The 25,567-nt window shown below is 54.0% G+C and overlaps 5 protein-coding genes across 5 annotated transcripts; 4 read left to right on the forward strand and 1 right to left on the reverse strand.

Moving 5' to 3' along the window:
* Window position 1: 1 nt before the first annotated feature.
* On the forward strand, window positions 2–2,546 carry CAOG_07663 (kaptin). Its single transcript, XM_004343487.2, has 11 exons — window positions 2–152; window positions 277–618; window positions 709–805; window positions 910–964; window positions 1,050–1,199; window positions 1,315–1,433; window positions 1,519–1,626; window positions 1,715–1,787; window positions 1,905–2,074; window positions 2,158–2,294; window positions 2,381–2,546. The coding sequence occupies exons 1-11, from the start codon at window positions 57–59 to the stop codon at window positions 2,480–2,482; spliced, it is 1,449 nt and encodes a 482-aa protein (XP_004343537.2). The 5' UTR covers window positions 2–56; the 3' UTR covers window positions 2,483–2,546.
* Window positions 2,488–7,074, reverse strand: CAOG_07664 (hypothetical protein). Its single transcript, XM_004343488.2, has 2 exons — window positions 5,910–7,074; window positions 2,488–5,265 (listed from the first exon to the last, which is right to left on the reverse strand). Exons 1-2 carry the CDS (start codon window positions 6,504–6,506, stop codon window positions 2,854–2,856), a joined length of 3,009 nt encoding a protein of 1,002 aa, XP_004343538.2. The 5' UTR covers window positions 6,507–7,074; the 3' UTR covers window positions 2,488–2,853.
* Window positions 7,075–9,161: 2,087 nt separating this feature from the next.
* On the forward strand, window positions 9,162–11,176 carry CAOG_07665 (hypothetical protein; the record flags this gene model as incomplete). The annotated part of the gene is made up of 10 exons (XM_004343489.1): window positions 9,162–9,211; window positions 9,279–9,353; window positions 9,454–9,537; window positions 9,628–9,711; window positions 9,799–9,882; window positions 9,952–10,035; window positions 10,125–10,208; window positions 10,296–10,379; window positions 10,451–10,534; window positions 10,615–11,176. 10 exons carry the CDS (start codon window positions 9,162–9,164, stop codon window positions 11,174–11,176), a joined length of 1,275 nt encoding a protein of 424 aa, XP_004343539.1.
* Window positions 11,177–11,262: 86 nt separating this feature from the next.
* On the forward strand, window positions 11,263–13,120 carry CAOG_07666 (hypothetical protein; the record flags this gene model as incomplete). Its single annotated transcript, XM_004343490.2, has 9 exons — window positions 11,263–11,343; window positions 11,413–11,496; window positions 11,559–11,642; window positions 11,730–11,813; window positions 11,898–11,981; window positions 12,069–12,152; window positions 12,237–12,320; window positions 12,402–12,485; window positions 12,571–13,120. Exons 1-9 carry the CDS (start codon window positions 11,276–11,278, stop codon window positions 13,118–13,120), a joined length of 1,206 nt encoding a protein of 401 aa, XP_004343540.2. The 5' UTR covers window positions 11,263–11,275.
* Window positions 13,121–13,579: 459 nt separating this feature from the next.
* Window positions 13,580–25,291, forward strand: CAOG_09113 (hypothetical protein; the record flags this gene model as incomplete). The annotated part of the gene is made up of 6 exons (XM_011272468.1): window positions 13,580–13,796; window positions 14,216–14,617; window positions 14,759–17,813; window positions 17,903–18,221; window positions 18,341–18,919; window positions 19,210–25,291. 6 exons carry the CDS (start codon window positions 13,580–13,582, stop codon window positions 25,213–25,215), a joined length of 10,578 nt encoding a protein of 3,525 aa, XP_011270770.1. The 3' UTR covers window positions 25,216–25,291.
* Between the last annotated feature and the right edge of the window lie 276 nt (window positions 25,292–25,567).

Here is a 25,567-nt window from a genome sequence, read left to right on the forward strand (position 1 = left end):
CCATCCAGTCTTTCAATTTCTTCTTCTTCTTTCTTAGAAACTCATTCAAACTATTGATGGCAGCACCGTTCGTCGAAGAGCACTCGGTTGCCCTTCCGTCGCCTGCGAACGTGTACAGTCTGTGCATCATTCACCATCCGACATGTACCAAGGTTTGTGCTACGATAGAAGGAGACGCGGGGGATTTCGTTTGTCGTTTTAGTACTGGATTAGTTTGAGTTTAAATCGTTTACATTAACTAAACAGCGAAACTTCTCTCACGTTTTTGTGCCTCAGGTGCTCGTTGCTTCGCGCACCGGTCGCGTCACCTGCATTGACACGGCGCGAGCGGATCCGCCTCGCCCGGACGCCCAGGACAGCACCAACGCAGTCCATGCGCATGATGCCACGACATTGCCGAGTATCGTCGGGACGGAAGGGCCCTGGTCGGCGGTCGACGTGCCGTTCACGTACATCCCAAGCGACGCCGACATTGTGTCGATTGACGCGTTCTGCACTTCTGGACAATCCGGATCTGGAATGGGATCTGGAATGGGATCTGGAATGGGATCAGGAACGGGATCAGGAACGGGATCCGGATTGGTTGCCGGCGTTACGATTGGAATCACATTTACCAAGGTAACAGTTACACACCACTTTGTGATTCACTCACTCACTATGCGTGGTACGTCCATTTCTAACGTGTGAGATTGCTGGGTCAAATTGTAGCCGAGTACGCAGGGGCTGCCAAGCCAATCGTACCTGAATGTGTACGGAGCAACTACACACCGATCATCGCCGACAGTTGACATTGAGAAGCTTGCTGGTAGGATCTTTTGTTGTTTGGTGGTGTTGTCGTTCTCGAAGCGATGCGCGCTGTGACGCGAGAGCGGCTCACGGGCGATTTTGTCATCGGATTGCGTCGTGCAGGTGATTGCCAGGCTATTCCAATCATGTTCACTCCGTTCAAGTTACAACACACAGAGTATGTGGTTTTTGTTCTGGTTGTTGTCTCCTTGATGCGCGAATGCGGTGGATATATCACTCATCACACAAACCCACGCTGTTAGATTGGTTATTGATGGCAAGAGTCAGACCGTGTTCCTCCTGGGCGGGAGCGATGGCAAGATGCACATCTTTTGCGAAGACAGCACCAACTCAACCTTTTACGAGTCGGGCGCGATTGATTTTTCGTCCATTTCCGGTCCGATTCTTTCCAAGTATGGGTGGTCCCTTTTTGTTTCGTTCTTCCTTCTCCTTCCGTTGTAAAGTCACGAATCACGTTTTGCTGGACTCTTGCTGACCCCGCCCCCACCCACTTGCTTGCGCGCGCAGCATCACGACGTTGGACTTGAAAACCGCGGGGAGCGAACGCATGTGTGCCTTTGGAACTCAATCCGGCCATGTGCAGCTTTGCCGATCTGCTATTGACGCGAGCTCCAGTCCTGCACAATGTAAACAGCGAATGACGACAAAACAAAACTCTCACCTATTATGCAAATCGCCCCTGCACTGACGATTCTGGGCTTGTTTCCGCAGTTGTAACTTCGGTATCGTTCGATGGACCGATTTCTAGCGTTAAATTGTTCACCACCCGCTCTCAGGAGCGCAGAGCAAGTGGTGTACACCCTGATTTAAAGCTTCAAGGTGTGGCGGCGATGCCGATTTTTCCTCCATGTAGCGCTGAGGGTCCCACCTGCTCAACCCTCTCTCATTTCTCTCAAACTCTTATCAGATTTGGAGCAACCACGCGACGATCCCATCTCGCTTCTAGTGACGTGTTGTCTCGGCCCTGCTGTTGTATACTTGTACGCAACGGCTAATGTCTGAAAAGTTTCGCGGGCATTGTGCTCACTTGAAGCCCCCCCGCCTCCCGCCTTAACTGTTGTCGACTTCTCTCTTGACCTCCGCATTGTGCGATACAGCGACGTGTCAAAGAATGGCCTGGACTGTCCCATTGTCCTGCCGGACTCGGACTTTTTTGATGCAACGCTGTGCTCGCTCGTCGCAGATGTCGATTTTGATCATCAAAACGAGCTTCTGCTTGGCACTTATGGGCAGCAGGTGCTGTGCTACAAGATTATTGGCTATGAAGGTACGTCTGCTTGGTTGACAGAGCTGACTCGTTCACCGTCAACCAAGCAAACTGATGATGGGTTTCACTTCTTGCTATCGCAGACGGAGTCCCAGAATACTCGAGAGTATGGCGACGAGGATTTGCGCGTCCAGTCTATTGCCTCGAATATGTCGATTTGACGCGCGACGGCATGCGGGAGCTTGTTGTGATTTCGACACTTGGAGCGCACGTTTTGCAGGTTTGTTGTATTGGCCCTCTGTCTCGCAGTCGAACAAAACATGGATGCTCACCAACCACCTTACTGTGTTGCTCGGACCCACTCAGCATGACCTAGACCACGTTCGAGACCGATGCCGCGAAGCGTTGGGCCTACTGAAGGAACTCATGACACTCAGGCGTCGCAAGGCGAGCGTGATGAGTGCATAGTGATCTTGATAGTTATGGTTTTGTATTAGTTTCAAATAGATTGACAATCTATTGATAGAACAAAACAAAGCGTAACAATGGGCACGGAAACAAACAGAACGAAACATCACTCAATCCGACAAAACACACCAAAGACGAAGAAGAAGAAGAAGAGAATGGGCAACAAGATGAGCCGCTCGAAATAAAGGATGGGAAAGGAAACCAAAACACAATCGCACGACGGAATAATGATTCACAACTCGTTGAAGCGGTTAAGAGAGCCAACCCGCAAATCGCCTCAAAGAGACTCAAATTTCATCGACAAGCAAAAAAATTTGTTTTTTGAAAAAAAAAAAAATCTACGAGGAAATCACGTAGATGACCGGGAAAATTTACACGGTAGAACCGGAGAGCAGAGTCATCAGGTCCGGATCGACCATGAGGGCTGCGAGTTCCGAATCGCCAATGTCGGCGTCAACTCCTGGAAGCGAGTCGTGCTGCCCCAAGGAGACCGGAGGCAACATTTCAGGTTGCTGCTCTGGTTGCTGTTGGAACTGCTCGGCAAGAGCCTTGAACATTTGATTGACGGATTCTTGGTCGTTGAGCACTTGGTTGCTTGCTGCTGGGGCTTCAAGCTGCAAGAGCTGTGGCTGTTGTTGCTCTTGCTGCAGCTGCTGTTGTTGTTGCTCCTCGTGCTGTCGCAGCTGTTGCAAAAATTGCAGTTGCTCCTGCATGTCCGTGGCCATGGGCTGTGACTCGGCGGAGCGCTCGGCAGTTGCTAGACCATACATGAATGCAGCTTGATACTCTGGCGATTGCAACAGCTGCTGAAGTTGCTGGATTTGCTGTTGGTGCTGCTGCGCCATAGTGCTGTTGCGGGGCAGTTGCTGTTGAATTTGCTGCAGGTGCACCTGCTGCGCCTGAATCATGGATTGGTAGACTTGCTGCAGCTCGTCCTGGCCCTTCACCTCATTTTCCGGGATGGTCTGGACCGTGGAGGGGAAACCATACTGCGAAAAGGAAGGTGAAATGGCTGTTGGAGAAGATGTGCCGGACGTAGCACCCTGCATGTGATGATTGTTGGCATGGAAAATGGACGATGCAGAGCTGCGGCGCCCAGAGACAGGGCCGCTCGAACCCAGCAGCGGTGCGCGTGCGTTGCCGTTGCCTGCCCAGGGACCAACGATGCCGGGCGAGTTGGAGCCAGACGCGCGGCGGACGAGCGGGTGTTCAGCATCCTCTGGCCCTGCCTTCCTCAAGCCGGAACCGAGTGTGCTAGGCGAGCTCCCGCGACGCATCACTGTGGCACCATTGTGACCCACCGCAGTGCTGCTAATCATCATCTGCACGCCATTCGCGTCGGTGGTGGTAAAGGACGAGCGCGAAGAGTCTGGCATGCTGTAGCTCATGTCTGGCGTCGAGCCTGCGGGTGTAGGTGGCATGACAATGCCAGATCCGGCGGGCATTTGGCTCAATAGCTGCTGCAGCTGCTGGGCGTCCGTTGCGCTGACCGTGCTGTTGTTTCGGGCAAGGGACTGGGAAGCATTGGGACGCTGGCGCGCCTTGGGCTCGAAAAAGGACGCAGGCAGATTGCGTGCCTTGAGCGGGAGGTTGGCAAACTCTGCCACCGCTTGCATGGTGGAGGTGTCCGAGTTGGCACGACGCCGGCGATGCGGCGGCTTGAGAATTCCGGCAACCGGCGGTGCCATGTTGTTGTTAGAAACGACATGCTGGCGTCGCTGCATAGAAGGGGACATGCTGACGGGGTGAGGGCCGAGCGTTGCGGGGTCGGGCTGCTTGTTCGAGTCGAGGGAATTGAAGCGCCGCCGATTGTTGGCCTGCTGCTGGCTGCTGCTGCTGGCGCTGCCATTGCTATTGAGACTCGAGTTGCTACCAGCCATGCCAGACATGATGGGGCTTGTCATGGACTGCGGCGAGGCCGAGGCATCCAGCGCGCCGTTCGGGGTTTGGAGCAGCTTTTGCTTTTCAAAGGCAGCGAGCTGCTGCTGCAGGAAGTGCACCTGCATCATGGTGGCCTGATTCTGCTGACGCAGCTGTTCTGTGAGCGAGATGGCCGTTTCATCGTCAATGAGCGTGTTGCACGACGAGATTGGCGGCGCCGATCCAACAGAGTGCGTGGCGGTGAATGTGGCAATGGGCGCCGAGGTCGGCGGGGTCACGCTTTGACCAAGGCTGTTCAAGAGAGCCATGTTCATGGTCATGCTCGTTGTGGGCGAGGCGTTGAATGCACGTCGCATCGTGCCTGGCGACAAGCGTTTGGCTGCCGCGCTCATTATTTGGGTCTGGTGCTGTTGTTGTTGCTGTTGTTGTTGTTGCTGCTGCTGTTGTTGTTGCTGCTGTTGTTGCTGCAGCTGCAATGAAGGCTGCTGCGATTGAGCGGCTGTGGCCGACGACTCGCCAGCCGATTCCTCTTCTTCCTCCATGATGGAAGGGCGCCTGCTGGGCATTTGCTGCACTCCAATAATGGGCGAGGCAATGTGCATGGCGCCAATGCCATCGAGCAGTGCGTGCTCGCGTGGAGACGCCAGCGCGGCCAGATTCTGCTGCGACGACTGTCGGAACGAGTTGGCGCTCGCAAAGGACGCCACCGATGTTTGCAAGGGCAAGTTGGTGTACGACGAGATGGACGAGTTTGAGGATGAAGCACTGATGCCAGTCTCGCTCGCAGAGGACGGCTGGGACTGCTGCTGGTGCATGGGATAGCGCTGCAGAAGCGAGATTTGCTGTTCCAGCGCGAGTAAGCCCGCCGCGATTTCCGTGTATGCGTTAGAATCGTGGTCCTGCTTGAGATTGGAACACAAAGGTTTTGCATTGAAGTGAGCGAGCATCCGCACGACGTGAGAGAGCAGACGTCGTGAGGCGTTTAAAAAAATAAAAACATCACAACCCATGGCGCATGACAGAAAAGCGACCGTTATCTTTTCACTGTGATGCACGATATCACGCGTGATCATAGGAAGAGAGATGTTAAAAAAAAATCAGCCAACACGCCACCGCCTCAGCAGCTCACAGAAAGACGATGAAGACACACACAAAAAAATACTTTGTGCAGACATGATCGCCAAGACATTGACCAACCAATTTTTTTTCCCAATCATGATCATCATCACGATCGATCATCAAATCAGCCGTCGACTGGAACGGGACACGGCACATAAAAAAGAAAAGAAAAAAGCAAAACAAGCTGGAAAAATCACACGAAAAGAGCCGTTTTCTCAAACAAGTCGAAAGCAGCGAGGTGTCTTCAACCCAGATCCAGCATCTCAGCCCACCAAGCGAGCGTTCAGCATCGAGACGTGTCGCAGGAAACTCAGATCGTGAAGAAGAAGTCAAAAGTAAAAAAAAAAAAAAAAAAAAAAAAAGTAAAGAAACGGTTTTTCAATGTAAGAGAATATTTTTTTTTTTTTTTTTTTTTTTTTTGGTTTACCGAATGCGCTTGCAGCATCTTGGAGAGCAAGTTGTAGTTCTGCTGGAGGACGGAGAGCGGGGGCAAGGGCTGCAGGATCATCGACGACGACGACATGAAGTTATCGAGGGCAGCGGCACTGGTTGCCCCGCTGGAGGACGAGGCGGCCGAGGCGGCGGCAGCGGCGGTTGGCATCGTCGGAATGCTGGGCGAACTGCAGCTGCTGCTCGCAGTCACCAGCATCTGCTGCTGCATTGCTCGCTGCGACGATGGCGACTGTTGTTGTTGTTGTTGCTGCTGTTGTTGCTGCTGCAGGTGGTGCAGGTGCTGCAGGTGGTAGAGGGACGAGGACGAAGCAGCAGCAGCAGCAGCAGCAGCGGTCGGCGAAGCAACGGGAACGGTGGGCGATGCCAGCAGATGGTGCGTCGACAAAGAACCGCCTCCCAAGGCTGAAGGAGACGCCATTGCGAGGTGCTGCGGGTGGTGATGGAGATGGCTGCCCATGTGATTGTTGTTGCTACTGCTACCACTGATGCTACTGCTGCTGCTGCTGCTGGTGTTCATGGGAGACAGCATGTTGAAGGACGGCGACAGGACCGCCGTGGGACTGTCAGGCATGGGGCGGCTTTTGTTTTTGTTTTTGGTTTTTTGTTTTTGGTTTTTTGAAACGAGGTGCGAACTTGCCGCTTCAAGCTTGTGCCCCTCACACGAAAGACTGGACTTGCAGAGACTCGGGGCTTTTAGGAAGTGAACACGGCGGGTGGCGTCCGATGGAAAAGAAGGGAGGGGCTTGAGAACAAAGAAGAAAAGAAAGAATGGATATCGCGCGAGAAACCCTTAAAACAGAGTCTGAAAACCTCCGCACAGACTCCGGGCTACGTTGCTTTTGTTGCTGAGGTGCTTTCCACGCCGAAAAAGCTCGCAAGCGAACGAGTAAGAGAAAGGTCCCCCCTACGTACGGCAGGGGAGAAGAGAGAAGATTATCAAAAAAAAAAAAAAAAGCCAAACTGCGGTTCTGGGTGCGGTTTCGGAGCAAAGTCCTGAACACACGAGGGCAGGGCAGCAGCAAAAGGCAAAAAAGACAAAGTAAGAAAAAGATAAGAGAAGAAAAAAAGAAGAAAGAAGAAAAATGGAAGCGCTCAGCCGAGTGAGTGGAAGAAAGAGAAAAGGAAGAATGGGGAAAAATCTGTCAAATGCGAAAAGCAGCACGAAAAAAAGGATGGAACACACAGCGTGAGCACACAACTTCAACCAGAGCAACGATGCCAAGCGAACAAAAAGGACATCCCAAAGGCACCAGCAGCAAGATTGAGAAGCACTACAAAGCCAATTCCCAAGAAGCAAAGAATCGAGCAAACTGCCCACAAATCGCCATGCACACGAGCTGCAAAGTGTCGCTGCTTTTTGGTTGGTTAAACCCAAAGTAAGACCATCTTTTTTGTCCACACGGAGATTAAAGGATGTGTTAAGGGCTCGAAGGGTGCCAGGAGCAACAACCTGAGCTCAATCCCATAAACCCGCATCCGCTCGCCCCCCCCCCCGAAAAGTCGCGCCTTTGTGAAACCCCCGCGACGCTGCTTCACTGGAGCTGCATACGAGCACAAGTCGAGCCGTTGGAGTGGGTTGCGCAGCCCGGCCGAAGAATCAGTGATCACAAATTTCGATGACCGGTTTCCAATTGAATGGATCGGAATGGCCGAAAATTTGTGTTTTTGTTTTTTGGGATTTGTTTGTTCTCGCTTCAACCGTGAGCCAGTCCGCCGTGCAGCACTTGAATGGCATACAAAAGAGGAGGACGAGGAGAAGGAGAAGGAGGAGAGATGCAACGAGGCCCACAGCACTCTGCTCTGCCGCTCTGCCCTTTCTCAAAAAACAAAAAAAAAAAAAAAAACCAAAAATAATAATTTTTCAATGGAAAAGCACAATAAAACAAACAAATAAAAAATAAAAAATAAAAAATAAAAAGAAAAATAAAAATAAGTAATCCTCGCTCGCGCAGACCACAACTCGGCCGACCGCCTGCAGCGCAGCAGCCCACTCGCGCGACCCGAGGAGCCACACCGAGCAGTGAGAGCACACACGTGTCCCTGGTTGCCCGGGACGCCCGCACTCCACCGAGGAGCACAAAGCAAGGGCAACAATCGAATGGCGAGACAGCAAAAAGGCCAAACACCGCAGCCCTTTTTTTTTTTTTTTTTTTTTTTTTTTTTTTTTGGTTTTTTGGTTTTTTGGAGCGCCTGAGAGAGCCGAAACTGGAACACGCGTCACTTTCTCGACCTCCCCCATCTCACACACCATTCACACACATGCGGCAATGGAACAGAGCCAGACGAGTGGCGCAGGTGGAGGAGCGCGGGTGTTGAGGCAGGACAAACCGACGCTCGCTTTCGCCGCAAAACTCAACAACAAACAAACAACACAAGCTTGCTTCGGGTTTCGGCTGTTTGACGTTGGGACCATTATCCGCACTCCCACGAGCTATCATCTCTATCGGCAATGCGGTTCCGACTCGTAAGGACGTTTGAGGAGAAAGGAGCCGAGGCGGAAGTACAGAAAGCCGGAAAGGTGGTCGACCAAAACCGCACTCAAAGGCAAAAAAACACAATGCGAACAGAACAGGATTTACAATAGAACGAGAAGAGTGAGCTGGAGAACAATGTGGAATTGCAAGAAAGCAAAGAGGGGGTCTGAGGGAAGGGCGGAAAGAGATGGGGGAGGGGAGGGCGGAAATGGAGTTGAAACAGCAGGAGACTGAAACGAAAATCTAAGCAAAACGGAAAAAAAAAACCTCAAGAAACCAAAACAAGCAGCGCTTATCGTGCGGGCAAGAGCAGGGTGACAGGGAAGGTCCCTTGTGACTCTTTTATTGGATTCTGAGCCTTGTTGGAGAGTATGCGCAAGTAGAAAATGAAAAGAACAGCCTTGGGACGTGCGAGTGGATGTGAGCGATGCGCGAAAATAGGCCGGAAAAGCTACAAAAGCATGATATGCACATCCCCAGTATCTACTAAAAACATTGCTAAGGCAAATAAACAAGTGTTGCATGGCGCCGGTCTGTGGAAATCTGGATGGACAGCAGCGCTCAGCACCACAACAATCACTTTATTGCTCTCTCACCAACTACTGAGTGAACATGAATTCCGAGCGCGAATCTGTTAAGAATGGAGGCAAAGAAACGGAAATGCTTTGGCATTTGAGTCACTTTGAGGGGATACTTACTTTGGGAAGGGGTCAGTCGTGCGTTGGCATTTCTGGATCTAGACCTATCAGAGCATGACTGAGAGACAGTTGGACAACCAAGTCAATGCGAAAAGAGAGCTCGTGTAAGAGAAAGACGAATTTCTCGGAAACAGCGTGGACAACGAGTGTGCTGACGAAATGGAGGAGCAGTCTGAGCCAGGAACAGATTGGCGATCAGGCTTTGGCTGAAGCGCTCAAAGTGAACACGACGCTGACTGAGCTCCGGTAAGGCATCTCACCTTGATTGATGCATGTGAGTGGGTGATCCGGTAGAACGACAGCAAGAGTGGCTCATTGATGGAGGTGGGGGGGGGATTTTGGACAGACTGAGTTATTGTCAGATTGGTGAGGCTGGTGCTCGGGCCATTGCTGAAGCACTCAGAGTGACCACGACGCTAACTCTGCTCAGGTATGGCATCTCAGAGTTCCTGGTGCGTACCAGTGCGAGATTTCAGCAGAGGGCAAATAGAGTTTTCACTGATGGAGGAGATGGGGACAGGCTGAATGTGAATGGGATTGGCAGTGCTGGAGTGCGCACGATTGCCGAAGCACTTAAAGTGAACAAGACGGTGACAGTTCTCAAGTGAGGCAGCTTTGTTGTGACTGATGCATGTGAGCGGGTGATGCAGCACAGGGCAATGAGAGTGCTCACAGATGGAGAGACGGACAGTTTGAGTGAGAATCAGATTGGTGACATTGGAGCGCAGGTCATTGCCGACGCACTCAAAGTGAACACGACGCTGAAATATCTCGTGTAAGGAAACTCAGATGCATGTGATGCAACAGAGGCCATGCGGTGCTCACTGATGGAAGGCATTCGCAGTCTGAGCGCGAATCAGATTGGCGCTGCTGGTGCGCATGCGATTGCCGAACTGCTCAAAGTGAACACACAGATGGGTTGGCTCTCGTAATTCATCTCACTTTTCCTGATGCGTATGAGTGAATGATTCAACAGATGACATTCAGAGTGCTCACCGATGGAGGGAATGTGAACAGTCTGCACCGGAATCGGATTGGCGATGCTGGAGCTCAGACAATCGCTGAGGCACTCAAAGTGAACCCGCCACTGACTTATCTTGAGTGAGGCAGCTTCTTTTGACTGATGCATATGAGCGGGCGATGCAGCACAGAGCAAAGAGAGCGCTCTCTGATGAATGAGACGTATAGTTTGCGGGAGAATCAGATTGGTGACATTGGCGCTCAGGAGATTGCTGAAGGAATTAAAGTGAACACGAGGCTGGGGTTTCTCGAGTAAGTTGCTGCGCACTATGCTTTGCTGGTCTCGCTCATTTGCCATACGTTGCTCACCCTTGAAACGACAGCCTACAACTAAATTGCATTGGCAATGCTGGTCTTCAAGCGTTTGATGAAGCGCGCAAAGACAACCGTGCTTCGACTGACGTTGGGTAGGTTTGTTGGTCCGAACGATTTGTGCTCCAACCAAAGGAGTTGCTCCGCTGAGTGCTCATTCACCTTGCTTGCATAGAATCGATCGGCAGGTGCATCCTCGTTTGTTCTCCTTACTTCCACGACGATTAGCAACTGCTGAAGATCTTCAAAACGTGTTTCACTTACTGGCCAGCGGACAGGAGCTGAAAGATCAACCCACCTCTCTTCCAGCACTACCAGCCGAGCTTGCCGAGCTCATTATGGACAAAGCGCACTACTGGCAAGGCGTGCAGCATACCAAGCGATCACGGTTTGGTGATGATTCCCCCGAGCATATTCTGAAAGTCACACTGCCTCAAGGCGTCAATGGGAATTCAATCCGTGTAAAATCAATTCAGGTGTTTCGTGACATGGGAAACCGTTTCGACAGCAACGGCAGCAGCCGCTTTGATTTGATTGTCCTAGATGAGCAACGCGCTGTTCAATATGAATGCTCGGTGAAACCGACCCTCGCCGATTCGAGCCTCGAGCTTGTGACAATCCTGCCAGCGAGTCATCCTGTCATCCGACAAATGCGCGCGGGTTGGCAGGTTCAAGTTCGAGCCAGCAAGTCTTCTCGAGATGTAGTGTTTGAATCGCTTTATGTTGGCTATGTCTAAGAAAAAATGAATTCCGAGCACGGAATCTGGAAACAATCAAGACTCAGAAATGGAGTCGCTTTGGGATTAGTGCCAGTCCTTGTTAAGCTGTCGAAGACGATGCAAAGCATGGTTGATAGAGAGCGAGAGTTGTATGACAAGGTCAAGAATGCGAGTGGAGGGCTCATGTAAGATAAAAGCCGAGCTGATTGAAAAGACAGTGCGACGGCGTGTGTACTGACGAAATGGATGGACAGTCTGCACCAGAACCAGATTGACGATGCGGGAGCGCAAGTGATTGCTGAGGCTCTCAGAGTGAACACGGCGCTGACCGGGCTCAAGTATGGCATCTGTGCTGTTGGGTGGGTAATCCAGCAGTGGACTGACGACGAAGGACGGACAGTCTGCCACAGAATCAGATTGGTGATGCTGGAGCGCGTGCCATTGCTGAAGCACTCAAAGTGAACACGACGCTGAAGGAGCTCAAGTCAGTCAATTCGCATCTACTGGTGCTTATGAGTGGGTGATCCAGTAGAGGTCAGTCCGAGTGCTCACGAACGGAGGGGACGGACAGCCTGCGAGAGAATCAGATTGGCGCTGCCGGAGCGCAGGCGATTGCTGAAGCACTCAAGGTGAACACGACACTGGCTGTGCTCAGGTAAGGCATCATCTATCTCACTTTGATGTGAGTGGGTGATTTCAGTAGAGGGACTGCAAGGGTGGTTCACTGAGGGATGGACAGTTTGTATCAGAATCAGATTGGCGATGCTGGAGCGCAGGCCATTGCTGAGGCACTCAGAGAGAACAAGACGCTGAAGGAGCTCTAGTAAGGCAGCTTCTTTTGACTGATGCATGTGAGCGGGTGGTCAAGTAGAAGGTATTCGGAGTGCTCGCTGACGGCGGGGATGGATAGTTTGTATCAGAATCAGATTGACGATGCTGGAGCGCACGCGATTGCTGAGGCACTCAAAGTGAACAAGACGCTGGAGAAGCTCGAGTAAGGCAGCTTCTTTGGACTGATGCATGTGAGTGAATGATTCGCAGATGACACAGAGTGCTCACTGATGGAGGAGATGGACAGTCTGAGAGGCAATCAGATTGGTGACATTGGAGCGCAGGCAATTGCTGAAGCACTCATGGTGAACAAACAGCTGTGGTGGCTCGAGTAAGTTGCTGTGCGCTTTGCTTGCTGGTCTCGGTCGTTGGGCGAGGCTCAGACATACCTTGCTCACTCTTTAAGCGATAGTATACGATTCAATTTCATTGGCAAGGCTGGTCTTCAAGCGATTGGTGAAGCGCGTCAAGTCAACCGTATTCTGAAGACACTTTTGTTCGTTGTTTGTCCGAACGATTTGTGCTCCAACCAAAGGAGTCACCCTGCTGAGTGCTCATTCACTTTGTTTGTTCGTGCGCAGGATCGACAAGCAGATCAACCCTCTTGCATTCTCCTTGCTTCCACGATTGGCAACTGCTGAAGACCTTCACAACGTGTTTCACTTGCTGGCCAGCGGGCTGGCGCTGGAGGATCAACCCACATCTCTACCAGCACTGCCAGCCGAGATTGCCGAGCTCATTATGGACAAAGCGCACTACTGGCAAGGCGTGCAGCATGCCAAACGAGAATACTTTCATGTCGATACCCCCGACCGCGTTCTGAAAGTCACCGTGCCTCAAGGAAATTCAATCCGTGTGAAAGCAATTCAAGTGCTTCGTGACTGGCGCAAGCGTCCTGACAACACCGGTGTTTGTGTTTTCGATTTGACTGTCCAAGATGAACAAGGTGATGTTCAGTACGAATGGGCTGTGCACCCGACTGTCGTCGATTCGAACCTCGAGCTTGTGACCATCTTGCCAGCGAGTCATCCTGTCATCCGACAAATGCGCGCGGGTTGGCAGGTTCAAGTTCGAGCCAGCAAGTCTCCCTCCGATGTGCAGTTTGAATCGCTTTATGTTGGATTTGTCTAACGACAGTTATTGGAATGTTTGGGTGCAAACCCGTTGCTTTCAAAACATGAAAGCTTCTCACCGTGTCCAGCTTCGTGTCACCGGCCTTCACTGTACAGCAATTGCTGCACCATGCCATCTCGCAACAGCCCACATCAGGCTGAAATACAGCAGCCCGATTATCGGCAACAGGTCCACCTTGCTCTCGTCTGAAGACTGCAGCATTGGTGCTGTCGAGCACCACATTCTCAGAGATTCTCCGGTTGCCGTAACAAATAGGTCTCGCGGACAGGTGTAAACGGTGCCATGTTCCTCCATTACCCGTCTCAAACATCCGTTTCAAGCTGTTCGCACGAGTTTTACTCAATACTGATCGTCACTTTGCATACATGCATGTACAATCCACCCAAACCGAAAAAATAACCAACCCCCAACTCCAAACTCAAAAACTCAGACCAGTCGTCATGCTTCTGTCGTCCAATGGCTGCTTCTGAGCTTGCTGCCGTTCTGCCACGCGCCATGGACACTGGCAGCGACGATCGCTCCGAGCACTTGACGCTCGACCAGCTGCTCGACATTCTGCTCGATCAGCCTGCGCTCGAACAAGCGACGAGCACGCAGCAGTACCGCGGGCTCCTGCAGCACTACCAGAAGAGTCTGATTGCGGCTGTCAAGTCGTACCTCGTCCTTCCATCCAGTGCGTCCATCCATTTTGCCAATTCCTTCGATGAACTCTCTGCGCTGTTGCTGCTGTTGCTGCTATTGCTGGGCGCTTGGGTTGGATGGTCGTCCCCGTCGCAGCAAAGCAAAGCGATGACCTCGTCGCACGCAGTTGCTCAAAGGCTCCCCCCCCCATCCTCGCGTTCGCGATCGCTGTTGGTCGCCATTCGCCGCGTTGAGTGCATTTGAAACGCAAGCCGTGTTCTTGTTGAATGGTGGGCGGTGAGGGTCGGATGTCGGGATCAAAGCCACGCAGCTAACAATTTTGGCGGGAAAAATTGGCCAGTCTCTGAAACACTCTGTTCTCGACTCACATTTGAAACACTTCTGTCCCTCGACATCACATTTTCTGATTTTGTTTTGTTCGTATGCCGTAATGCTACGGTCAAACTCTAGGTGAAGCCGCCACTTTGACATTGCGGATTGTGCAGCACTTTGTCGAGCAGCTGCCGCAAACGTTCGTACCTGACGACGCGACTGCTGCTATTGCACTGCCTGTGACCGAGCTACCGCCGATGGATGTGCACCGAGCAACTCTTCAAAGCTTGGCTCAGTTTGCCCATCCACCGGCTGGATCCTCATCCCTCATGGTGGGGCAAACTGTGCCAATTCCTCGCGACCATCTGGATGTCCTTGCCGTCTTGATGGGCCGCTTGTTCACGGCGTTGGCCGAGCCTCAATGGGGTGCGGTGGCTGACGATCTCGTCAATACTCTTGTGGCCATCTTTCAGCTGCTTCGCAACAAGTGTCTCATGCATTTTCGACAACTGATTGCCGAAGCCATCGACATGATGGATGGTAGGTTTTGTCTGTGTTGCTGTCTTGTATTCTGTTGAGTTGGCTCTTTCGTTTGACGTCTCACCCATGCTGCTTCCGGTCCATCCTCTTTTTTTTTTTTTTTTTTTTTTTTTTTTTTTTTTTTTTTGATTCTCCCCCCAGATCTCAACACGATTCTGGACACATTTTTGCAGCAGCCTGATGATGAGTACTCCGACTTGTGTCTTTGCACGTTTGCACAGTCTTGCGCGCTTCCAGGTTCAGGGCAACAGGGTCTCGTCATTGATCTTCCCACCACGGATCACGCAATCGCCCTACAATGCGGCATGTTTCGAGTCCTGACACGCATCTCGCAGCACTCGACCCACTTTCTGGCCGATTTTGCCCCGCGGCTCTTGCGCACTTTTTGCACCACTATCATCTCGGCGCTGAGCCCGTTGCCATACGCCACTCCACCGTCCATGTTCAGCCTTGCACTTGCAGCAGGGCACGGTCTGGCTGCGATGATGCCCGCGGCAGTCACGCTCTTGTCGCAGCGAGCTCTTGCTGTGATGGTTGCTCGCGCCGTCATCTTGTTAACACGACAATGGATTGCAGACTTGGCTCTTCCATTGCCCACCCAGCCAGCCCCGTGTTGGCAGCTTATTCTCACTCCTGCAGCGTCCGACAACGCAGGCCACGCGCGCTCGTCAGCCGCCGACACGCAGTCCTCAGCAGGCACGCTCGTCCACACCCTGCACTCCATCCTCGTTGCCCAACCCAATCTCGTTCTCCAAGAGCTGACTTCCGGCGAGCTGTTTCCAATTCTAGTTTTCATCATTTGCAACGTTCCCGTCCTTTCTGACAGCCGTGCTCTGGCACAGCTCAAGATGTCTTTGCAAGTGGTTGCTCCCTTTCTCGACGACCTGCGTGTGACAACTACACAGCTGATCGGCCAGCTGGCACCTGTTGTCTGCGCTAGTCTCGTTGCGTCTCCGGGGAACTTTAGCGCTGACAATGATGCATCTTCCCTGCGCATTGCAGAGTTTGCCGCCCTCGCATTGTCCGAGGCGTTCTCGCGGCTCGGTTCCAGCCTGTTCGTTCTTGCCCAAGAGCATTGGTTGGTTTCGAGCCAACGGACGGCCGCGCAGCTTCTTGCCTCATGCCTGGAGGTGGAGCAGGCAATCGCAAGTCGCACCCTTGCTGCAGACAGCGACCTGACGATTGGTCGATCGCAACACAAACGTGTCCGGCGATCCGAGCCTGAAGCGCACGACCACCACCAGCAGCGCAGTGCTTCCGTCTCACCGCACAAGGCTGTGTCGGAGCAGGCGTTGTCTGCGGCTACAGCCAACGGTTCTGTCGCTCTTGTGTTGGACCCCTCTGCCCCTCTTCTCGACCAAGTTTGCACCGAGCTCGCGACCCTTGCAGCTCGCATTCAGTTGCAGCTCGGCGAGTTTCCCTGCCACCGCTCCCCCAGCAACAACAACGCCAACAACAACAGCAACAACGGTCCCACCGACGGCTTGCTGGCGCCTGTCTCGGCATTCTTCCCGACAGTTCCAGTCGAGTCGGTACAAGCGGCCGCCAACGTCGAGTTGTTGTGCGCCACGTTGGCCGCGACTCCCCTTGCTTTGCCTTCCACAGCTCAATGCTATTGCGTCATCAAAACTTGGATGGCGACTCTTCCCGTGTTTTTATTTATTATTCAGCATGCGCGGGACGCCGAGTCAGATATTTTCAAGAGGGTGCCCACCGCTACTACCTCCCCTCTGCTGGAGTACACACGATGCCATACTCCGGCACAATTGGCTCTGAGGCACGTCGCGTCGGCCTACGCGAGCACCGCGGGAAGCCTTGCTGCGATTGTCATTTCCTTGCTAGATTCCATGCGCAGCCTGGTTCTTGCGCAGCCGCAGCAGCCCGAGCTTCGAAACTCAATGTTATGGCTGGCCACGCTCGTGCCTCTCCCTCTCAAATCAACAATGCCGACAAACCTACCCGAGCCGGACGCGCAGCGCTGGAGCACTGAGCTTGCCAGGGACCGAGAGGGCCTGTTTGCCGCTTCCCAGCATGTTCGAGATCTTTTGACTCTTGATTTTCGCCGACAGAGCCTCGCTACGCTGGATACAGAGTCGTACTGGCCGTCTCGTGTTGGCAGCAGCAGCAGCAGCCAGCAGGGGATGCACCTGCAGCCTGGCGCATTCGACCTCGCCTTTTTGTGGCAGAGTGTGGTCAATGCTGTGCTGAGGCTCGTGTGCGATGCGCCAATCGACCACTATCCTGCCGTTCGGCTCGATCTCGCTGCTCGTGCGGTGCGCTCGGCTGGTTTGCTGGCCGAGCGTTCCGCCGCTCACAGTGCTGCCTGCGAGGCCACCGTAGCTCTAGCGCTCCCGTTTGTGGATGTTTCTTTGCGGCACTGGTGGCCCTCGCATCCATGTGTTGCGCCAACCGATCCTCGGCGCTCGCCACTGCCAATGCGGACTTTTGTCGCTTCCACCGCCACCTCCACCTCTGCAGGGCCAGCCACCAATGCGACTCTGGCTGCCTCTCTTGCGTGTACGTCCATTGCAGGCTTGCTCGATGCACTGGGCGTTGTTGTTTCTGTTTGCACTGCAGCACCTGCCGCTGTTTGGACGGATGCAGCGTGCACTGCGCCCTTCTCGGCGCTCGCTGAACGTGCAGCGTGCGCAATTGGTCAGCTTCTCTGCGTGGTTGGTTCCGCGCCTCGTCCTGCACTTCGCGCATCCTGTTTGCAGTTTCACGCAACTTGTCTCACCTGCGAGAAGCGCCAGGCAAAGGCGTCCAGCTCACGGTTGCGCCCAACCGCTCTTGGCTTGGCGTTGCCATCTCGCCGCTCTGTCGTGCCGCCTCTGACAGCAATTGCTCGTCTTCAGCAAGCTCATGTTATTTCAGAGGTGCTTTCCAAAACCAGACTGCAGGACCTTCTGACGCTTCTGCCGTTTGTCAAGCCGGCCTTCCCAGTGCACTTGCGCACGCACACGTTGCGGCTTGTTGTCTGCATTCTGGAGCACGCCAACATGACGCGTGACCACGAGCTGATGACAAGCACGCTTGCAGAACGCCTGCATGCGAGCGTGTCTGCGCCGTCTCCAGCCAATTCCTCCACCACCACCAATTCCATCTCCGATGTCTTGGCTCTCTCGTCCTTCGGTGCCGTCCTAAGCACAGTTCAGTATGTGCAAGATGAGTCCACTGACGTCAGAATGGCCATGAGGTAAGGCAATTTTCTTTTATGTGAGTGCGTGTGATGTTTGTTCAGAGTTTTCCAACTGCAAGGCTGATGATTTTTGTTACCTCTGACAGTGATGTCCTCCAACGCTTTGTGGCGCGTGCATCACTGTTACCCGCGTCCTTCTTGCATACCCAAATGCATCGGCGCATTCTAACCGAACTCAAGGACGCCAAGCACAACATCCAGCTCGCAGAGTCGTCCCTGCGCGACGGCTCGCAAGACGTCGACGCGCGAATAAAGCAAACGCGACATCGCGCCCGAGGCTTGATCCACACCGTGGGCAAGCTCGCACAGGCAGCCGAGGGCGAGTTTCTGGTGGTTGCGCTCATTTCGCTCGTCGAATTTCTTTCCCACGAGGTGCCAGAGCTGCGCGCCACCGCCTACGAACAAGTGAGTTGCCAGCCAACAACCTTTCTCTCCTCACTCATTCCATCCTGAACGCCAATAATGGTCATTTTACTCACCTTATTTCAAATTGTTTCCTTTTCATTTTTGGCACACCTAACCAGATAAAAACTGTCGCTGAAGCTAGAAGTGTTGCCGTCTATGACTTGTTCAAGCCCTACATGAATCGAATCGCAGTCATTCTCATTCCTGTGCTGGCCGGGGCTTGGACGAGTTCGAATGCTTCAAGCGCGGTGACGGATGCTGTCAACGGCGAAGTCACGTCCCTGTCGCTCAACGAGACCTCGCCGATGAGTGCAATCAAGCTGCTGGCAGAGCTATGTGACACGACCCCGTCGAACTTCATATGGCAGGCGAGGCGTCACCTGCTGCCGGCCATCGTGCAGCAGTGTTCGTCCGCAGCTTTGCACCAACTCAGCCAGCTTTGCGGTTCACACCCGAGCCTGGTGCTCGAGTCCAAGCTCCAGCACATTCTGGCTCGCATATTTCTACTTGAGCCTCCGGAGCGTGACGAGGCCCGCAGGTTTCTGCAGCAGGAAATTCCCGACGTTGTGACTGAAAACCAGATGATTTCCAGCTCTCTCGAAAGTCTGCTTCATCAAACTGTGCTGCTAGTTGGCGATGGTTTTGCGGGCGACCGTCTTGCCATGAATGGGATGGATCCTCAGCAGCTGAGCAGCAAGGTATGCCGTTTTATTGTTCGTAGTTGTCTTTTTTTTAATTGTGTGTGTGTGTGTGTGTGTGTGTGTGTGTGTGTGTGTGTGTGTGTGTGTGTGTGTGTGTGTGTGTGTGTGTGTGTGTGTGTGTGTGTGTGTGTGTGTGTGTTTTTCTCGTGTGTGTGTGTGTATGTGTGTGTGTGTGTGTGTGTGTGTTTTTCTCGGTTTCTTTGCTGTTGTTTTTTGTTTGAGCGTTTTGGCTCACCTGCGGAGCTTGTGAATTTTACGCGCTGAACGTTGCCTTTACACACACACAGGCTATCGCTGCTCTTGCCACGTTTCTGCAGTACGCTGCTGGCTCTGCACCGTCTGCACACAATTCGACAACCACGAACGCCAAGTTGCGAGCGAGAATCGAGCAATCCAAGGCCTCCAAGCCCGACGAAATTTTGGCCGCGTGCTTGTGCGACGAGCTCCTCTTTATGCTCATCACACGGCTACAAAAGCCGCTCATCAAGCACAATGAAGATCCATCCAATCCAACCGCGCGGAGACGAGCACTCCAAGGCCTCATCGCCCTCTTCCGAATTGTGCTGCCAGAAAACCTACAGCCGTGCACGCCAAAACTCTTGTCCATTTTGAATGCAGTGACACGGGCTGCACAGACCCAGGCCGAGCTGGTGCTCGCCACTCGCGTGTGGGGCTACTTTCTGCAGTCACTCAAGCCTGAGTCTCTCTCTGCCGTGTTGCAACACGCAGTGTTTACACTTCTCACCATGCTGGACGCATGCTCTGTCGAAGTGGCGACCATCCTCGAGCGCATTGTGCTGCACCTCGCTCAGGGCTTTGGGCCAGCTTTGGGCAAGTTGTTTGTGCTGCTCTCGCCTGTTTCCCCAGTCTCAGAGTTGGAGCAAACCCACCCGCACTTGCTCTTTTTTGCATCGTCGGCCATTTCGGGACCTCGCCCTTTCGCGCGTCCCGGCTTGAACAATCATGCCGCAAGTGGCCGACGCGGAGGGCTTACAAACGGATCGGCACCCGGCAACACTCTGGCCGCTGGTTTGGCGACCCCATTCTCGATGCAGCAAAACCGAGAAGCTGCGTTGGACGACTTTATGACAACTGACGCCACGCAGCACACTCCTGCAGCTGCTGCAGCTGCTGGGGCCAAGGGGAACGCCATCAGCAACACTGGCAAATCTGCTGCCAGCCACCTCGACGCCGTCACCGCGTTGCTGCCAAAGGAAACCACCGAGCGACTCAAGGGCGTCTATGCAGTGATGCGAAGAGAATGCGAGGCGCTCAATCTGCACGTGGATCGACACGCGCGTGTGCAGCTGCTTCTGCAGGGCGTTGCGCACGAGAATGTGATTGTGCGTGCTCGAGCATTGGTCCGACTGCGCTCATTTCTGGCGGCAGGCCAGCATCTCGGCGATGACATTACGGCGGATGCAGCCACCCTTGCCGAGATGGCCGCGACAACGACGGAAGTCACGTCATCTCGTGACATTGCATTGTCCCGCATTGTGGCTGTGCTGATGCAAGCCAGCAAGGACTCGAGCCCCACTGTCAGACTGCTTGTGGGCGAATGTGTGGGAGCTCTCGGCGCCGTTGATCCAGCGCGCGTCAGCATCCCGACATCCCTGTTTCGCTCCAAGCCAAACCTGGTCAGCTCGGCGGACGCATCTGGCACTGTTGCTCCGATTGCAGGGCGCATATCCGCCGCAGACGCCGTCATCAAACTTCCCGAAGTGCCCTTCCGAGACGACAGCTTTGCGGTTGCACTTTTGAGCGATTGTCTGGTGAAGGTTTTCCTCGGCGCCACGTCCGCGCCCATCCAAGATCGTGCGGCGTGTGCCATTCAACAAGTGCTGCAGTGGTGTCGGCAACGCCTCTACCCCGACTCTGCGTCCGGCCTCATTGGCACCGCGACGTGGCAAAAGCTGACGCCACAGGATCGAATCATCGTCCAGCCCTACCTGTCAACAACCTACGTGTTCAAGTCCACACGCAAGCGCGCGCGGCGCAGTAGCAATGGAAGCATTTACCATTCTTCGATTGCCTACGCGGCTTGGGTCGGCTTTTGGGCGGACGAGCTCCTTCAGGCCATCCAGCCAATGGCGCCCGGCTTTGCCTTGCTTCAAGCATGCCGCGGAGTGATCAAGGACGACGTACAGACGGCTGTCTTTTTGCTGCCAACCCTTGTCGCGAACGTCCTGCTTTTCGGAAACGAAGCCAGTCAAAACGAGGTCAAAGTCGAAGCGCTTGCCGTCCTGAACGCTGCCGCGTCGTCGTCGTCTTCTGGTCCGCTGCCCGCGTCGCTGTCGATGTGCGTCCAGACTTTGTTTGCCGCTCTCGATCCAATCCTTCTGTGGGTTCGAAAGAGGAGCAGCGGCCATTGCCCTGAGCTCAGGCTCGACGATCCAAACCTTGGAGAACGGCTCTTTGTGCACATTGACAAGTTTCTTGCGGCACTTCCGCTCAATCTGATGTCCCACGCAGCGCGCGCCAGCCGAGACTATGCGCGAGCGATCATGACGTACGAGCTTTATGTCCAGCAAGAGGTTGGCACGGCGAGGGCGTCGATGATTGACGCTGCGAAAGCAGCGAAGGCTTCCAACCAAAGCGCATTGGCGTCAGGCGCACCCGGCACCAGCGGCGGGACGGCGTCTTCATCGACCTTGTCAACCTCGTCTGCCCTGTATACTGTTCTGAACAACCTGCATGGAGTGCCGAAAACCACGGTGCTGATGATGGACCAGACGTTGCAGAGCCATCTGCCTCAGCTGCAAGAGTTGTACGCCGCTCTGGATGCAGCTGACGAATTGGCCGGTGTCAATGCCATCCGACTCAATGCCGCTGGTATCGAAGAATTGGTGCTCGAGCAAGAGAGCGCGGGCGACTGGACTGCAGCGCTTTCCCTGCGAGAGCAGGCGCTTGGCGAGCTTCATCGAAAATCCTACAGCCAACAAGCCACTGCTGCTCCGGCCTCGTCCTTGGCTGAATCCGCACTGATGGACACTGACGAGCCGGAGGAGGATGCGCCTGCACTGCACCCCACCAGCACTTCCACCCTGGCCAACAACGAGCTGACGGCGGCGGAGTTGACGCAGCATCGCGGCGTTATCAATTGCTTGCTCAACATGGGCCAGTTTGAAACAGCCATCATGCACATCAACGGTGCGCTGACCACCCACCCAGAGTGGTGCATGCCTTTAAATTCGTACCGAGTGCAAGCCGCTTGGCGTCTGGCCGACTGGTCGGCGATGGACGAATTTCTGGCGGCTCCCCAGCAAACTTGCTTTGACGTGTCTGTTGGTCGAATTCTCCAGCACTTCCGACGGTCTGATGCGCCGAAATTCTTGGCAGAGCTTGAGGCCACTCGCAATCTCATCATGCCGGGCCTCGCGGCGGTTCGCATGGATTCGGGCTCGTACCAACGAGGCTATCCGCTCATTCTCCAGCTGCACATGCTGACCGAAATCGAGCAGTCTTTGCTTCCCGTTCTTCGCATGACGGAGGAAAGCATTGCCCCAACATCATCGACTGCTGCGACGGCGCTCGTCAATGCGGACAGACTGCTGGAAAACTGGGATGCTAGGGTCCGTCTCACGCAGCCTGGGTACCGAGCACGCGAGCCTTTGCTCAATCTGCGGCGCACGTTGCTGTCTTTGCTCATGGATGCTCAATCTGGTGGTGGTCAAAAGGCCTCGCGATCGTTCAAGCGCAACTATATGAACGAGCGAGTTTCTCTGTCTGCTGCTCCTGCTCCTGCTGCTGCTGCTGCTGCTACCATGCTCTCAGCAGCGAGCCAGCTACCGATGGCCGTGGATGTGCACCGAGAAGCTCGTCTAATTTCCCAGACAGACATTGGCGAATGCTGGCGTCAAAGTGCCAAAGTTGCGCGACGGGCAAGATTATTCCAAACGGCTTCGCGTGCCATTACACATGCCACGGCTGTCGGCACGCCCAACATTTACCTGGAAAAGGCCAAGGTGCTGTGGGCGCGCGGAGAGTTTCATCAGGCTTTGAGCGGGCTGCAAAGGGACCGCTTCATGGAGGGCTTACGTCTGCAATCTTCCGCCAACTACAACAAGAGCACAAGCGATTCCGCTGCGGCATCTGCGGCCGAGCTGTTACTGCGCACCGTGACGAGCGACGACAAGCTTGCCGAAGCCAAGACGCTGCTCATGGAGGGCCGATGGATGCAGCAAACGGCCCAGACGCAAGTCAACAGCATTATCGTCCAGTACAACAAGGTGGTTAGCATGCAGCCGCGGTGGGAGAAGGGATTTTTCTTCTTGGGCCAGTTTTATCACGCCATTCTAGAGTCGGAAAGCTTGCGAATGTCCGGCTGTCTCCCGCACATTCTGCACAACTTTAGCCATTCGCTAATGTACGGCAACGAGTACGTTTTCCAATCTCTGCCGCGCATGCTCTCGCTCTGGCTCGATTTCGGCGCCAAGGTGTCTGATTCGCGCATGATGGCGCTCGAGAAGGACCACAAGGCCGTCATGGACTTGATTGTCGATGGTATCGAGCCGCCAGAGAAACTCCCGAAAACCCCTCCGGACGTGCTGCCCGCGCTGACCCTTCACCGCCTCAATGTCATCATGCGTCGATCGGTCGACCGAATCCCACCATATCTCTTCTACATTGTGTTCTCCCAGCTCGTTTCGCGCATTTGCCACTCGAGCACGAGCGTCATGCGTGTGCTGGAGGCCATCCTGCTTCGAGTCCTGCGAGCCTATCCCGCACAAGGGCTGTGGTACATGATGGCCATTTCCAAATCCACGCATAGGCAGCGGTCGACCCGGTGCCTTGAGATTCTCAAGCGTTTTGCCACGCAGCCTGACGTTTCTGCCGAGGAGGCGACAACAACAAGCGCCGCTACTGGCAGTATCGGTCGCGGTCGTTCCACGCCCAACCGTCACGTCGCTGCTACTGTTGCGCAGCAACAGTCAGGAGCTAGATTGGCGTCAGTGTCCTTTGCTCCTCTTGTTCAGACGTACTCGACGCTAACCGACGCCCTGCTTCGGTTGTGCAACATTGACCTCACGCGCTCCACCATCACGAGCTTCTCCTTGGCCAAATCTTGTCCAGAGCTGGCCGAGTTTTGCGGCGAGGATGTGCTGTTACCGCTGCAGTCCTCGCTCTCGGCCACCCTGCCGCAGTCTGCAACAATGTCTGGCACGGGCAGCAATGTTCAGTTCTCGCCCTTTCCCGATTCCACGCCAAATGTTGTCAAAGTTGAAGATGAAGTTGAGGTTCTCAGCTCCTTGCAGCGTCCTCGCAAGGTCACCATTGTTGCAAGCGACGGAAAGCGCTACTTTTACCTGGCCAAGCCGAAGGACGACCTGCGCAAGGACTGCCGCGTGATGGAGTTTAACACCATGGTCAACAAGCTGCTCAAGCGCGATCCCGACACTCGCCAGCGTCAGCTGCGCATTCGCACGTACGCCGTCGTGCCGCTCAACGAAGAGTGCGGCCTGCTTGAGTGGGTGCAGAATACGGAGGGCTTTCGGTTTATTCTGCAGCGCATCTACAAGACACGCAAGCAGTACACATCTGCCTCCACTCTCTGGAAGACCGTGTTCAATCCGCGTCGCGTCGGCGGCGCCAATGTTAACGACCCCGCCGTTCGGGTGGTGCTGTACATTAAGGAGGTTTTGCCGTGCTTTCCCCCCGTGTTTGGCGCGTGGTTTTTGTCCATGTTTCCGGATCCGCTGGCGTGGTATGCCGCCCGTCTCGCGTACGCACGCACGCTGGCCGTCATGTCGATGGTCGGTTACATTGTCGGCTTGGGTGACCGGCATGGAGAGAATATTTTGTTTGACTCGAGCACTGGCGAGGCGGTGCACGTTGATTTCAACTGCCTGTTTGAGCGCGGCAAGCAGTTCCAAACAGCCGAGCAGGTGCCGTTCCGGCTGACGCCCAATCTTGTCGAGGCGCTGGGGATGACTGGGTACGAAGGCGTCTTCCGCAAGACTTGCGAAGTGACCCTCCGGCTGCTGCGAAACCAGTGCGACACGCTCATGTCTGTGCTCCGGACGTGCATCTACGACCCGTTCGTCGAGTGGGGCAACATTCAAGGCAAAGTGCAGCAGGCGCATCGCGCCGGTGCCAACTCTGCTTCGACCAGCAGCGAAAATCCGAACGAGGAGGCCCTGAAAACCATCACCGCGATTGTAAATCGCCTGCAAGGACGCATAAGCGATTCCATGCCGCTCTCCATCGAAGGCCAAGTCGACGACTTGCTGCTGGAAGCGACCGATGTGGTTAAACTCTGCCAGATGTACATTGGTTGGATGCCCATGCTTTGAAAAGGGGGGAGGGGTTTGATTTTGGTTTTGGTTTTTGGTGTATTGCTGCCACAATACAATCACCTTTTCACTGTGATTGTGAGAATTCAAAAAAGGAGGAGGAAGAAGAAGAAGAACAAGACGATTATGATAATTCTGTGCCACTCTGCTCGCTCAGCGCTCAATGCACTTCATATCTAACGATTCCTCCCTTTGCGTGTCACAGATAATGATGAAGAAAGCAAAAAACAAATTTCATCGAGAGATCTGGTTTGAGTCCAATTGCGTCGGGATCTAGATCCAGTCGTCATACATTTGTTTTTTGTTTTTTGACAGACGTGTCAAATTCATCAAGCAGGCCTCGTTCTCAAAG

Source organism: Capsaspora owczarzaki, assembly GCF_000151315.2.
Source record: "Capsaspora owczarzaki ATCC 30864 unplaced genomic scaffold supercont2.14, whole genome shotgun sequence".
NCBI classification, from domain to species: domain Eukaryota; class Filasterea; order Ministeriida; family Capsasporidae; genus Capsaspora; species Capsaspora owczarzaki.